The sequence below is a fragment of the Poromitra crassiceps genome (assembly GCF_964638095.1).
Source record: "Poromitra crassiceps genome assembly, chromosome: 6".
NCBI classification, from domain to species: Eukaryota; Metazoa; Chordata; class Actinopteri; order Beryciformes; family Melamphaidae; genus Poromitra; species Poromitra crassiceps.
The window spans coordinates 55,001,290-55,014,474 of NC_139627.1; the positions used below are offsets into that span (position 1 = coordinate 55,001,290).

Sequence of the window (13,185 nt, forward strand, 5' to 3'; positions counted from 1 at the left end):
ACATTAAAACACAAAAAAAAAAAAAAAAAAAACACCCGCGGCTTATAGTCCGGTGCGGCTTATATAAGAAAAAAATAGTCAACTTTGCAGGTGCGGCTTATACACCGGTGCGGCTTATAGTCCGGAATTTACGGTAGTCTAAATAAGTTGCATCCCCTCTCCTCAGGTGTGCAGGTGTTATGAGTACAAGCTTCCAAGTATATATAGTCTAAATAAGTTGCATCCCCTCTCCTCAGGTGTGCAGGTGTTATGAACAGCTATGAGGTGGTGCGTCAGATCGGTGAGGGAGCATTTGGGAAAGCCTTCCTGGTTTGGGACAGAGTTGGAGGAGGAGACCGTGTGGTCAAACAGGTCAACCTCACTAAGGTACGACAAAACTTTACTACCTGCACTTCAACAGTAACTCGACAGTGCCAGACGTTTTGTTACACAGAACCATGGTCATGGGAAGGGGGCGCTGAGGGTGCTGCAGCACCCCCTATTGACAAGCTAGAGCCCTGCATTCTGGCCCGAGGCTATGACTGATTTTGGTCAAGGCTTCAGGACGATTTTCATATCATCTAATCATATCACTATTATCATATATCATTGTTTCTTTTTTCTTTTCTTTTTTTGGCGAGTAGTAGATCATCACTATCATCACTAGATCATCACTATCATCACTAGTAGATCATCACTAGATCATCACTATCATCACTAGTAGATCATCACTAGATCATCACTATCATCACTAGTAGATCATCACTATCATCACTAGTAGATCATCACTATCATCACTAGTAGATCATCACTAGTAGATCATCACTATCATCACTAGATCATCACTATCATCACTAGTAGATCATCACTATCATCACTAGTAGATCATCACTAGATCATCACTATCATCACTAGTAGATCATCACTAGATCATCACTATCATCACTAGTAGATCATCACTATCATCACTAGTAGATCATCACTATCATCACTAGTAGATCATCACTATCATCACTAGATCACCACTAGTAGATCATCACTATCATCACTAGTAGATCATCACTATCATCACTAGTAGATCATCACTAGTAGATCATCACTATCATCACTAGTAGATTATCACTAGTAGATCATCTCTATCATCACTAGTAGATCATCACTAGTAGATCATCTCTATCATCACTAGTAGATCATCACTAGATCATCACTATCATCACTAGTAGATCATCACTAGATCATCACTAGTAGATCATCACTATCATCACTATCAGATCATCACTATCATCACTAGTAGATCATCACTAGTAGATCATCTCTATCATCACTAGTAGATCATCACTATCATCACTAGTAGATCATCACTAGTAGATCATCACTATCATCACTAGTAGATCATCACTAGTAGATCATCACTAGTAGATCATCACTATCATCACTAGTAGATCATCACTATCATCACTAGTAGATCATCACTATCATCACTAGTAGATCATCACTAGATCATCACTAGTAGATCATCACTATCATCACTAGTAGATCATCACTATCATCACTAGTAGATCATCACTAGTAGATCATCACTATCATCACTAGTAGATCATCACTAGTAGATCATCACTAGTAGATCATCACTATCATCACTAGTAGATCATCACTATCATCACTAGTAGATCATCACTATCATCACTAGTAGATCATCACTATCATCACTAGTAGATGCAGCGTTTGTGTTGAGTCGTGTGTTGAGACGTGTTTTTCTGCTCAGATGTCTCCAAAGGAAAAGGAAGCATCCAGGAAGGAAGTGACGCTGCTCGCCAAGATGAAGCACCCCAACATCGTCGCCTTCTTCAGCTCATTCCAAGGTGTGTGTGTGTGTGTGTGTGTGTGTGTGTGGACACATGGTCAGGCCTTCTGCTCAGTAAATGTGTGTGCCAGTGTGTATATGTGTCCAATGTGTGTGTGTGTGTGTGTGTGTGTGTGTGTGTGTGTGTGTGTGTGTGTGTGTGTGTGTGTGTGTGTGTGTGTGTAGAGAGGAACAGCCTGTACATAGTGATGGAGTACTGTAACGGAGGAGACCTGATGAAGAAGATCAACATGCAGAGAGGAATTCCCTTTACTGAGGAACAGGTACACATGCACGCACACACGCACACACACACACACACACACGCACACGCATGCACGCACACACACACACACACACACACACACACGCACACACACACACACGCACACGCACACATACTAGGGATGCAGCGGTATGAGTTTTTGACGGTATGATAACCTTGGACAAAAATATCACGGTTTCACGGTACCGCGGTATTTCGGACCTTTATGTGTTGTCAAATGTGACATCAAAAATGCCAATGTATTATACAAAATGTATTTTATTTTTAACACATTGAATGCCAGCCATGTTTTCATTCCTGTAGGTAAGTTGTGCCAGGGGTGTTTTTGACGATTCTGGCTCATTTTAGAACAGCCGAGGATTCTTTTCTGTTAAGAATTCATGAACATCAATCATCTAAAAATAACTAATAGAATGTGTGCTTTCTCTGTCTAAAAGAGTTAGTTTGCAGAGTTAGTAGTTATGTAGATATTAGCCGTTGAGTACAGCATGGTTTCAGCGTCTGGAAATTTATTCAGAGATAAATGGCTTTTTGTGAAACAGTCACTTTAACCATTCATTTTTGGCATCAGTAAGACCGTCAGACATTCTAAACAATAGTTTTGAACAGTAATTTCCTCCATAACAACAGGAAACACCCCTCTCATTCAAACTCCTCCCTCCGTGTGTCTTCTCCTCCTTCCTCCTAACAGCGGGCGTGTCAGAAGCGCGTTGCTGCTGCCTGCCTGCCTGTCTGCCTGTCGGGCAAGACGAGTCTGAAATGGATTACTGTAAAATCGCGTCGCCATTTCCTTGAATGGCTGGCTTGCTCCCGCGGTGTGTGTGTGTGTGTGTGTGTGTGTGTGTGTGTGTGTGTGTGTGTGTGTGTGTGTGTGTGTGTGTGTGTTCGCGCGTTGCTGCGCGGCTCTGGGGGGAAGGGATCTCTGTCCGTTCTGTGTGTGTGTGTCCGGGCTTCTGCCTGTAAAATCGCCAAGCCATGTCCACGGGAGGCGGCTGCTTTTGTGGCTTTTGGGTCCCGTGGCTGTGACTTCTCTCGGTCTCTGTCGCCACTTAGTGGTCGGTAAAATAGATTACACACATGCTCTTGCTCCAAATAGTTATCTCGAAGATGTAAAAGGGGTTGATTGATGTCCCACTGTCAAAAAAAAAAAATCTTTATGTAAGACGAGTTAGTCCGTCCTTGGCACTTAAGCGCTGGATTATGTAAGACGAGTTAGGTCGTCTATGGCACTTAATGAGTTAACAGTTTGCTGAATTGTGGACTGAGAAAAAATAAAGACATGTTAATGTAACCTCCAACTGTAATGACAGTTAACTGGCAAGTATGTGTGTGTGCTTTGGTAATATAGTACTGTTCTTACTTATAAATGTAAACGATTTAGTTAATCTAATAATTTGATGTAAAACTAAAACATAATAATATCAAATACACACTTCTTTTGTAATGGGTGAACACTGGACACAAATGATTGTTTCCTCACACATACACCCCCACTCTGTCTCACACAGGAGACACACACACACAGCCCTGTCCCTGTCTCTCTCTCTCTCTCTCTCTCTCACACACACACACACACACACACACACACACACACACACACACACACACACACACACACACACACACACACACACACACACACACACACACACACACACACACACACACACACACACACACACACACACACACAGCCCTGTCCCTGTTTCTGTCTCTCTCACACACACACACACACAAAGTTTGTGCATCATTGGAGGAGTCTTTTGTCATTTTCTAATGTTACTTCTCTTCAGTGCAATACGTTTTGATAATGACCTGCTGTACAGCGACGTTCGCTCAGTCAACTAACCTGTCGTTAACGTTAGTTTAGAGGAGAAAGATAGCTGCTGTTAGCTAGCTAATTAGCCATGTTAGCTGCCTCAGTGGGTAACAGCCTAGAGAGAGTATTTATCTGACGTTTATGTTAGCTACTCCTCAAACCTGCGGGTGGAAATGGTTTATGTCCGATGCGATGTATGTTGAAGCAAGACAACGTTTTAATGTACCTTGAATCTGACAAATAACGACGTGTGGTGCTCACGCAGATCTAAGCCCTGGCCATCTTATGGCCATCTGTGTTTTTACAATAGCCGAAATATTCCTGTACAGCCGATGTTGTCTTTGTAGATGGGGGGAAAGTTCAGGGCGGTCCTTGCATTCTCCTGCTTTATCACACACATGGTTGTAAACAGTCAGGGACAGCTCCTCACAGCTCCTCACTATACTGTGCGTCTAGGTAGGCATGCAGCCAGGGGGAGAGGCCACGTAAGCTGCACTCTGCAAGCCACCTGGGCACTTTGTTTTGGGGAAACAGCTGATACCGTGGGGAAGGTATGACGGCAAATCTTAGTGGTTTTGATACCGTGACTTTTTCAAACCGTGGTATACCTTCAAACCGGAAACCGCTGCATCCCTAGCACATACACACACTTACACCTGTGCAAATGATGATCATATCCATGATTCTGCACAGAAACGGGTTACACAAAGACACACGCAAATAACCTTAACCTGAACCTAAACCCTATTCTAAATGACCTTTCCTAAGTCCCACCCCTTTTCTGTGCTCCAATAACAGTTGAGCAAGTTTGTGAACCCGGCCGAACCTCAGTCAACTTTCTCCTTTCGTGTGATAGATAAAACCAAGGACATGTCTGTTCAAAGGTAACATTACTAAGTCACTAGTGCAGTGGCACTATGACTCTGCACGTGTCCAGATTGCACGTAATATGTGACACTGCACTCCAATGCACTTTCTCGGGTCTCCAGCAGCACATCCTCCAAGTTTGAAGTCGATCGGACGAGTGTTTAATGTAAATGAGCAGCTATTGTTCACTCCCCCCATTATCTGGCTGGCCCAGAGGCTGAGAAGTACTCACCTTTCAGGCGGATTTTCTAGGAAACTTGATTTGAGGTCTAACAACATTCAAATAAGCAGATATTCTTCAATTATTTTCAGATTTTGATGTGTGACACATTATTTGCAAGCTTACAGTCTGTAGTTTCATAATCTGCAAAAAACAGAAAAATTACCTTGGCGAGATTGATTGTACTGTAATTACCAGCGCCTGTCACAAATGAGGTCGTTTTATAATTTTTTCCGTTCGTCAATTTCGGATGAAAAAACTGACATATTAATGCAATGTGGTCTCCAACCTGCACCATGCTCTTTAAGCGGAGATGCATGCGCTGCCTGACTGAGGATTCTCACCTGCCACGCGGGAGGCCCGGGTTCGATTCTTGGCCAATGCAGGAAGCTTTTGAACCTCCAGCTCACACAAGCAAAAGCCATCAAGCTCAAGGGTTCCCACAACCGCAAAGGCAATGGCATTGGGAAGCACTCATCATAAGAGGGACCGACAGCTATATGGGAAGCATATAGCTGCATGCTCAACAGTGACTACTCGTCACACACACACACACACACACACACACACACACACACACACACACACACACACACACACACACACACACACACACACACACACACACACAGAGTCCTTTGAAGCTGCTCTGTGGTCCTCAGGTGGTGGACTGGTTCGTTCAGATCTGCTGTGTGGTCCTCAGGTGGTGGACTGGTTCGTTCAGATCTGCTGTGTGGTCCTCAGGTGGTGGACTGGTTCGTTCAGATCTGCTGTGTGGTCCTCAGGTGGTGGACTGGTTCGTTCAGATCTGTCTGGGGCTGAAACACATCCACGACCGCAAGATCCTGCACAGAGACATCAAAGCTCAGGTAGGCCACAAACACATCCCAGCTGCCTGCAGCACACTGCAACAAAGCCAGCAGCCACAGTGCCACCTAGTGACCATAGCACATAACATGGGCTAAAGACAAAAACAAAGACATTTTCAAGTTTTGGTGACAAAGAGTAATGCCCAATTTATGCTTCGTCGCTCGACACTTTTGAAACTGTCTCTCGACAGATACGACCTCAGAAGTTACAGAAAAATGTGTCTCTCCACTTTTTTCTTTCTGGTCGCCTACCTGGAGAATGTGGTTATGTTTTTGCTTATATTTTTCTGTATGTGGCCCACAATCAAAAAAGTTTGGCCACCCCTGGGTTAGGTTTATAGTTTGGGTTTAGGGTTAAAACCCAAAGTAAAAACAACCTGCCTCAGTCTGGAGTCGAACACGCGCTCTCTTGCTTACAAGACGGGGTCCACCAATCCCGCACATACCCTGATGTGCCAGCGAGCTAAATCAACATGAGACTGTCTTTACTGTCATGTTAGGTGCCTTTAGCTGTCGGCTTGAGACTGTCTTTACTGTCATGTTAGGTGCCTATAGTGGTCGGCTTGAGACTGTCTTTACTGTCATGTTAGGTGCCTTTAGCTGTCGGCTTGAGACTGTCTTTACTGTCATGTTAGGTGCCTATAGTGGTCGGCTTGAGACTGTCTTTACTGTCATGTTAGGTGCCTTTAGCTGTCGGCTTGAGACTGTCTTTACTGTCATGTTAGGTGCCTATAGTGGTCGGCTTGAGACTGTCTTTACTGTCATGTTAGGTGCCTTTAGCTGTCGGCTTGAGACTGTCTTTACTGTCATGTTAGGTGCCTTTAGCTGTCGGCTTGAGACTGTCTTTACTGTCATGTTAGGTGCCTATAGTGGTCGGCTTGAGACTGTCTTTACTGTCATGTTAGGTGCCTTTAGCTGTCGGCTTGAGACTGTCTTTACTGTCATGTTAGGTGCCTTTAGCTGTCGGCTTGAGACTGTCTTTACTGTCATGTTAGGTGCCTTTAGCGGTCGGCTTGAGACTGTCTTTACTGTCATGTTAGGCGCCTTTAGTGGTCAGCTTGAGACTGTCTTTACTGTCATGTTAGGTGCCTATAGTGGTCGGCTTGAGACTGTCTTTACTGTCATGTTAGGTGCCTTTAGCTGTCGGCTTGAGACTGTCTTTACTGTCATGTTAGGTGCCTATAGTGGTCGGCTTGAGACTGTCTTTACTGTCATGTTAGGTGCCTTTAGCTGTCGGCTTGAGACTGTCTTTACTGTCATGTTAGGTGCCTCTAGTGGTCAGCTTGAGACTGTCTTTACTGTCATGTTAGGTGCCTCTAGTGGTCGGCTTGAGACTGTCTTTACTGTCATGTTAGGTGCCTTTAGCTGTCGGCTTGAGACTGTCTTTACTGTCATGTTAGGTGCCTTTAGTGGTCAGCTTGAGACTGTCTTTACTGTCATGTTAGGCGCCTATAGTGGTCGGCTTGAGACTGTCCCTTTACTGTCATGGTAGGTGCCTCTAGTGGTCAGCTTGAGACTGTCTTACTGTCATGTTAGGTGCCTCTAGTGGTCGGCTTGAGACTGTCTTACTGTCATGTTAGGTGCCTTTAGTGGTCAGCTTGAGACTGTCTTTACTGTCATGTTAGGTGCCTTTAGTGGTCAGCTTGAGACTGTCTTTACTGTCATGTTAGGCGCCTATAGTGGTCGGCTTGAGACTGTCCCTTTACTGTCATGGTAGGTGCCTTTAGTGGTCAGCTTGAGACTGTCTTACTGTCATGTTAGGTGCCTCTAGTGGTCAGCTTGAGACTGTCTTTACTGTCATGTTAGGTGCCTTTAGTGGTCAGCTTGAGACTGTCTTTACTGTCATGTTAGGTGCCTCTAGTGGTCGGCTTGAGACTGTCTTTACTGTCATGTTAGGTGCCTTTAGTGGTCGGCTTGAGACTGTCCCTTTACTGTCATGTTAGGTGCCTTTAGTGGTCAGCTTGAGACTGTCTTACTGTCATGTTAGGTGCCTTTAGTGGTCGGCTTGAGACTGTCTTTACTGTCATGTTAGCTGCCTCTAGTGGTCGGCTTGAGACTGTCTTTACTGTCATGTTAGGTGCCTTTAGTGGTCAGCTTGAGACTGTCTTTACTGTCATGTTAGGTGCCTTTAGTGGTCAGCTTGAGACTGTCTTTACTGTCATGTTAGGTGCCTCTAGTGGTCGGCTTGAGACTGTCTTTACTGTCATGTTAGGTGCCTTTAGTGGTCGGCTTGAGACTGTCTTTACTGTCATGTTAGGTGCCTTTAGTGGTCGGCTTGAGACTGTCTTTACTGTCATGTTAGGTGCCTTTAGTGGTCGGCTTGAGACTGTCTTTACTGTCATGTTAGGTGCCTTTAGCGGTCGGCTTGAGACTGTCTTTACTGTCATGTTAGGTGCCTTTAGCGGTCGGCTTGAGACTGTCTTTACTGTCATGTTAGGTGCCTTTAGTGGTCGGCTTGAGACTGTCTTTACTGTCATGTTAGGTGCCTTTAGTGGTCGGCTTGAGACTGTCTTTACTGTCATGTTAGGTGTCTCTAGTGGTCGGCTTGAGACTGTCTTTACTGTCATGTTAGGTGCCTTTAGTGGTCAGCTTGAGACTGTCTTTACTGTCATGTTAGGTGCCTTTAGTGGTCGGCTTGAGACTGTCTTTACTGTCATGTTAGGTGCCTTTAGCGGTCGGCTTGAGACTGTCTTTACTGTCATGTTAGGTGCCTCTAGTGGTCGGCTTGAGACTGCCTTTACCAGGGCCGGATCTAGAGGGGGTCAGGGGTGGGCTATGCCCAACCAAAAATTAATCTTGCCCACCCAAAATTAAAAAAAAAAAAAAAAAATCTCAGGCGACCCTTTTTGAATTCCAGGACCCGAAGGTTGGAGACCACTCGGTTAGTTAGTTTAGGGCACCTAACAGTTGTAGTTATAGCTTTAATTTGATTTGAGAAATAAGCTCATCCAATGAAAAGAATATTATGGAGTTGATTATTTTAAACTATGGATGAAGGATTGTTATTTATTTTTTAGGGTAACGAAGTCAATCTGCTTTCAAAGTTTTAATTTCAGTTTGAGTTTGAATAAGACAAAAAGTCTTGTAAATATTAGACTCAGCCCTCAGTCTTAATCCGTTTCACTACTGTAAGACTGAGAATTTTACTATTTCAATATTTTCATAACGTTAGGTGGCGCTGTTCGAAGCCTTGCATCGGAGAACCAATCATGAGTGTTGTGGGCGGGCCTGCTTTCTGGGGCCAGTGATGCAGAACCGGTGTGAATACTCAGCGGTAAAATCTCAAAATGGCTTCGCAGTCACCGACGAAAACTCCTTCCAAGTTTGTTGATGTCTGTCGCGTTTGTGGAGAAACATATTTATCGTTCAGAAACAAACACAATCTTTTAACAGGACGAGATTCATCCGTCCGTCCAGACTACACGTCTGCTTTGGAGGACATTTTTGGAGCACCAGTTACATTGAGAGACGGTCTCCCTCGAGCGGTATGTGGCACTTGTCGGTCGCTTTTGCTTTTAACTACAGAAATCTTGGGGATTGTACAAACATCCGATAAAATTGATTCAAACGATACATTTCTCCGGACATCGATTTTCGCTGTGTACGCTAGCTCTGTCTCCGTGACGTGAATCGGTTAGTCAGAAAACTGAGCCTATCTGACTCGCCTACTTCTCCGGTTCGTGTTTCACTACGGACGATAATGGTGAGCGCACGCCAATTCCAAAAGAGAAATATATTTAAATAAACCACAGCTATACATTTTGTTTGGAGCATATCAGCTTCATGCTCTGTGTTAGGACTATGATAAATGGCATTGCCGCTACCAAATAAAATTCTAATAATAAATGTAGGCGTGTCTGCTGCCGGCCGTTCTCGCCGGGCTCGGAGAGACAGTTTCTGACAGTGAAATTCCCAGACGTTTGGTGGGTTAAAGGTAGGTCAGTCATGTGACCTCTCCTCTTCCTGTGTTGGGTTAGGGTTAGGTCAGTCATGTGACCTCTCCTCTTCCTGTGTTGGGTTAGGGTTAGGTCAGTCATGTGACCTCTCCTCTTCCTGTGTTGGGTTAGGGTTAGGTCAGTCATGTGACCTCTCCTCTCCCTGTGTTGGGTTAGGGTTAGGTCAGTCATATGACCTCTCCTCTTCCTGTGTAGGGTTAGGGTTAGGTCAGTCATGTGACCTCTCCTCTCCCTGTGTTGGGTTAGGGTTAGGTCAGTCATGTGACCTCTCCTCTTCCTGTGGTGGGTTAGGATTAGGTCAGTCATGTGACCTCTCCTCTTCCTGTGTTGGGTTAGGGTTAGGTCAGTCATGTGACCTCTCCTCTCCCTGTGTTGGGTTAGGGTTAGGTCAGTCATGTGACCTCTCCTCTTCCTGTGTTGGGTTAGGGTTAGGTCAGTCATGTGACCTCTCCTCTTCCTGTGTTGGGTTAGGGTTAGGTCAGTCATGTGACCTCTCCTCTTCCTGTGTTGGGTTAGGGTTAGGTCAGTCATGTGACCTTTCCTCTTCCTGTGTTGGGTTAGGGTTAGGTCAGTCATGTGACCTCTCCTCTCCCTGTGTTGGGTTAGGGTTAGGTCAGTCATGTGACCTCTCCTCTCCCTGTGGTGGGTTAGGGTTAGGTCAGTCATGTGACCTCTCCTCTTCCTGTGTTGGGTTAGGGTTAGGTCAGTCATATGACCTCTCCTCTTCCTGTGTTGGGTTAGGGTTAGGTCAGTCATGTGACCTCTCCTCTTCCTGTGTTGGGTTAGGGTTAGGTCAGTCATGTGACCTCTCCTCTTCCTGTGTTGGGTTAGGGTTAGGTCAGTCATGTGACCTCCCCTCTTCCTGTGTTGGGTTAGGGTTAGGTCAGTCATGTGACCTCTCCTCTTCCTGTGTTGGGTTAGGGTTAGGTCAGTCATGTGACCTCTCCTCTCCCTGTGTTGCTCCAGAATATCTTCCTTACTGACGGAGGGATGAAAGCCAAGCTAGGGGACTTCGGCATCGCAAGAATGTTGAATAAGTGAGTGTCATCTTCACACAAACACACACACACACCACACACACACACACACACACCCACACACCCACACACACACACACACACACACACACACACACACACACACACACACACACACACACACACACACACACACATACGCCCCTGGCAGCTGTTAGCACATGGAAGAATTGAAAACATGTCATTATCATTCCTCACACCCGGTCTCTACTGTTCCTCTCTGTGCAGTGTGTTCACTTCACCACACGGTGGCAGCATACAGTACATCACTCTGCCTTTTTACTGTCGTTTCTTTACATCCAGTGGATATGAAGAGGTTACATAGTGCTGAGCAGGAGCAACAGCAGCCTCTGCTGCCACGATGGCTAAATACAGATGCTAATGAATGCTACACTTCCCTGTTTGTATGCTCAGATATCAGCAGGGGTTAAATTGAGCCGGGGCACATACCATTAGGCAAATGTAGGCAAACTGCCTGGAGCCCCCATCTAAAATGGTCCTCACTGAGGACCCTTTTATAATAAAGTATGGGGCAAATTTTGCCCCCACGTTCTAAAAAATGGGGGCATTCATAACATTTTGGGGGCACTTAAAAAAGTAATTTGTGCATAAAGTTGCTAAAGCGTATTATACAGCACACTGTGCGAGTGTGTTCTTCATCGTCGTCTTCTGGCAACCAGCTTGCAGGTGTTGAGTGTGTGTTAGAGATGTCAATTAAATGAATTGAATGAAAATAAAATTATAGAAATCACGGGGCAATTTTTGCCCCTGGATCATGGTTTTTAGGGGCATTCTGAGTTTTCTTGGGGACATTTTTGCCCTCGCCCCTGGCTAAATTCCTACACTGGTAGTAACTATTTGTCAATGCTGGGCGGAGGGGGGGGGGGATTGATGGAAAATTTGCACTTTCTTGAATGCATTCCATCTACCTGTGAGGCTGTGATGTGTTTGAACATGTGTTTGCAGCACCATGGAGCTGGCCAGGACGTGTGTTGGGACTCCGTACTATCTGTCCCCCGAGATCTGTGAAAGCCGGCCCTACAACAACAAGACGTACGTATGGTCTGCACAACCTCAAACAACATCTTTCACTTCTGTATCGCTTTGTAGCAGCCCCATTTTTCAAATGCTACATTAGGGAATGATGGATACCCTTTTGGCATGAAACTTCTATTTTCGCCAGACTTGAGTCAAGTAGCATTTGCAGTTAAAGAAGCATTGTGTCGTCACCTTTATTGGTGACCACCAGTAGGAATTGCAACAACATAGATAGAACTGATGTCCAGCGACACAAGTCTCTGCCAACAGATCGCCCACCGCCCACCCTGCCCCCCTTCTTCTACGGTGGCCTGTAGCCTAGGAATTGACGGAAACAGTAAAGTCACATTTTCACGACAAAGCGCAGTAAGAAATTACTAATATTACAGCAGAAATCCAACAGAAACATCCAGTGAAGAGCTGATATTAAATACTGCAATAATGAATGTGCTTTGTCATTTGCGGTTTTAGCTCGAGAAGCGTTTTAGCCTTCAGAGCTGAAATGTGTAGCGGCACCGTCCGTCATTCAGCAGCTCACTGAGCAGTTGAAGGTGGAGTTTTTATTCCAGAGCAGGACAGGAAAGTGACTTCTGACAACAGGACAGGAAAGTGACTTCTGACAGCATGACTTCTGACAACAGGACAGGAAAGTGACTTCTGACAGCAGGACAGGAAAGTGACTTCTGACAACAGCACAGGAAAGTGACTTCTGACAGCAGGACAGGAAAGTGACTTCTGACAACAGGACAGGAAAGTGACTTCTGACAGCAGGACAGGAAAGTGACTTCTGACAACAGCACAGGAAAGTGACTTCTGACAGCAGGACAGGAAAGTGACTTCTGACAACAGGACAGGAAAGTGACTTCTGACAGCAGGACAGGAAAGTGACTTCTGACAGCAGGACAGGAAAGTGACTTCTGACAGCAGGACAGGAAAGTGACTTCTGACAACAGGACAGGAAAGTGACTTCTGACAACAGGACAGGAAAGTGACTTCTGACAACAGGACAGGAAAGTGACTTCTGACAGCAGGACAGGAAAGTGACTTCTGACAACAGCACAGGAAAGAGACTTCTGACAACAGGACAGGAAAGTGACTTCTGACAACAGGACAGGAAAGTGACTTCTGACAACAGGACAGGAAAGTGACTTCTGACAGCAGGACAGGAAAGTGACTTCTGACAGCAGGACAGGAAAGTGACTTCTGACAGCAGGACAGGAAAGTGACTTCTGACAACAGGACAGCAAAGTGACTTCTGACAGCAGGACAGG

The 13,185-nt window shown here is 45.3% G+C and overlaps 1 protein-coding gene across 1 annotated transcript in view; it reads left to right on the forward strand.

The window, feature by feature from the left end:
- Positions 1 to 249: 249 nt before the first annotated feature.
- The window catches only part of LOC310777983 (serine/threonine-protein kinase Nek5), a gene marked incomplete at both ends in the record, with an annotated part of 62,155 nt that continues 49,219 nt past the window's right edge, over positions 250 to 13,185 (forward strand). Inside the window, 6 exons of the mRNA XM_083638313.1 lie at positions 250 to 366; positions 1,745 to 1,841; positions 2,009 to 2,106; positions 5,800 to 5,883; positions 10,806 to 10,876; positions 11,843 to 11,929. Of these exons, the coding sequence (XP_083494439.1) occupies positions 250 to 366; positions 1,745 to 1,841; positions 2,009 to 2,106; positions 5,800 to 5,883; positions 10,806 to 10,876; positions 11,843 to 11,929 (554 nt within the window). The remainder of the gene's footprint in view (positions 367 to 1,744; positions 1,842 to 2,008; positions 2,107 to 5,799; positions 5,884 to 10,805; positions 10,877 to 11,842; positions 11,930 to 13,185) is intronic.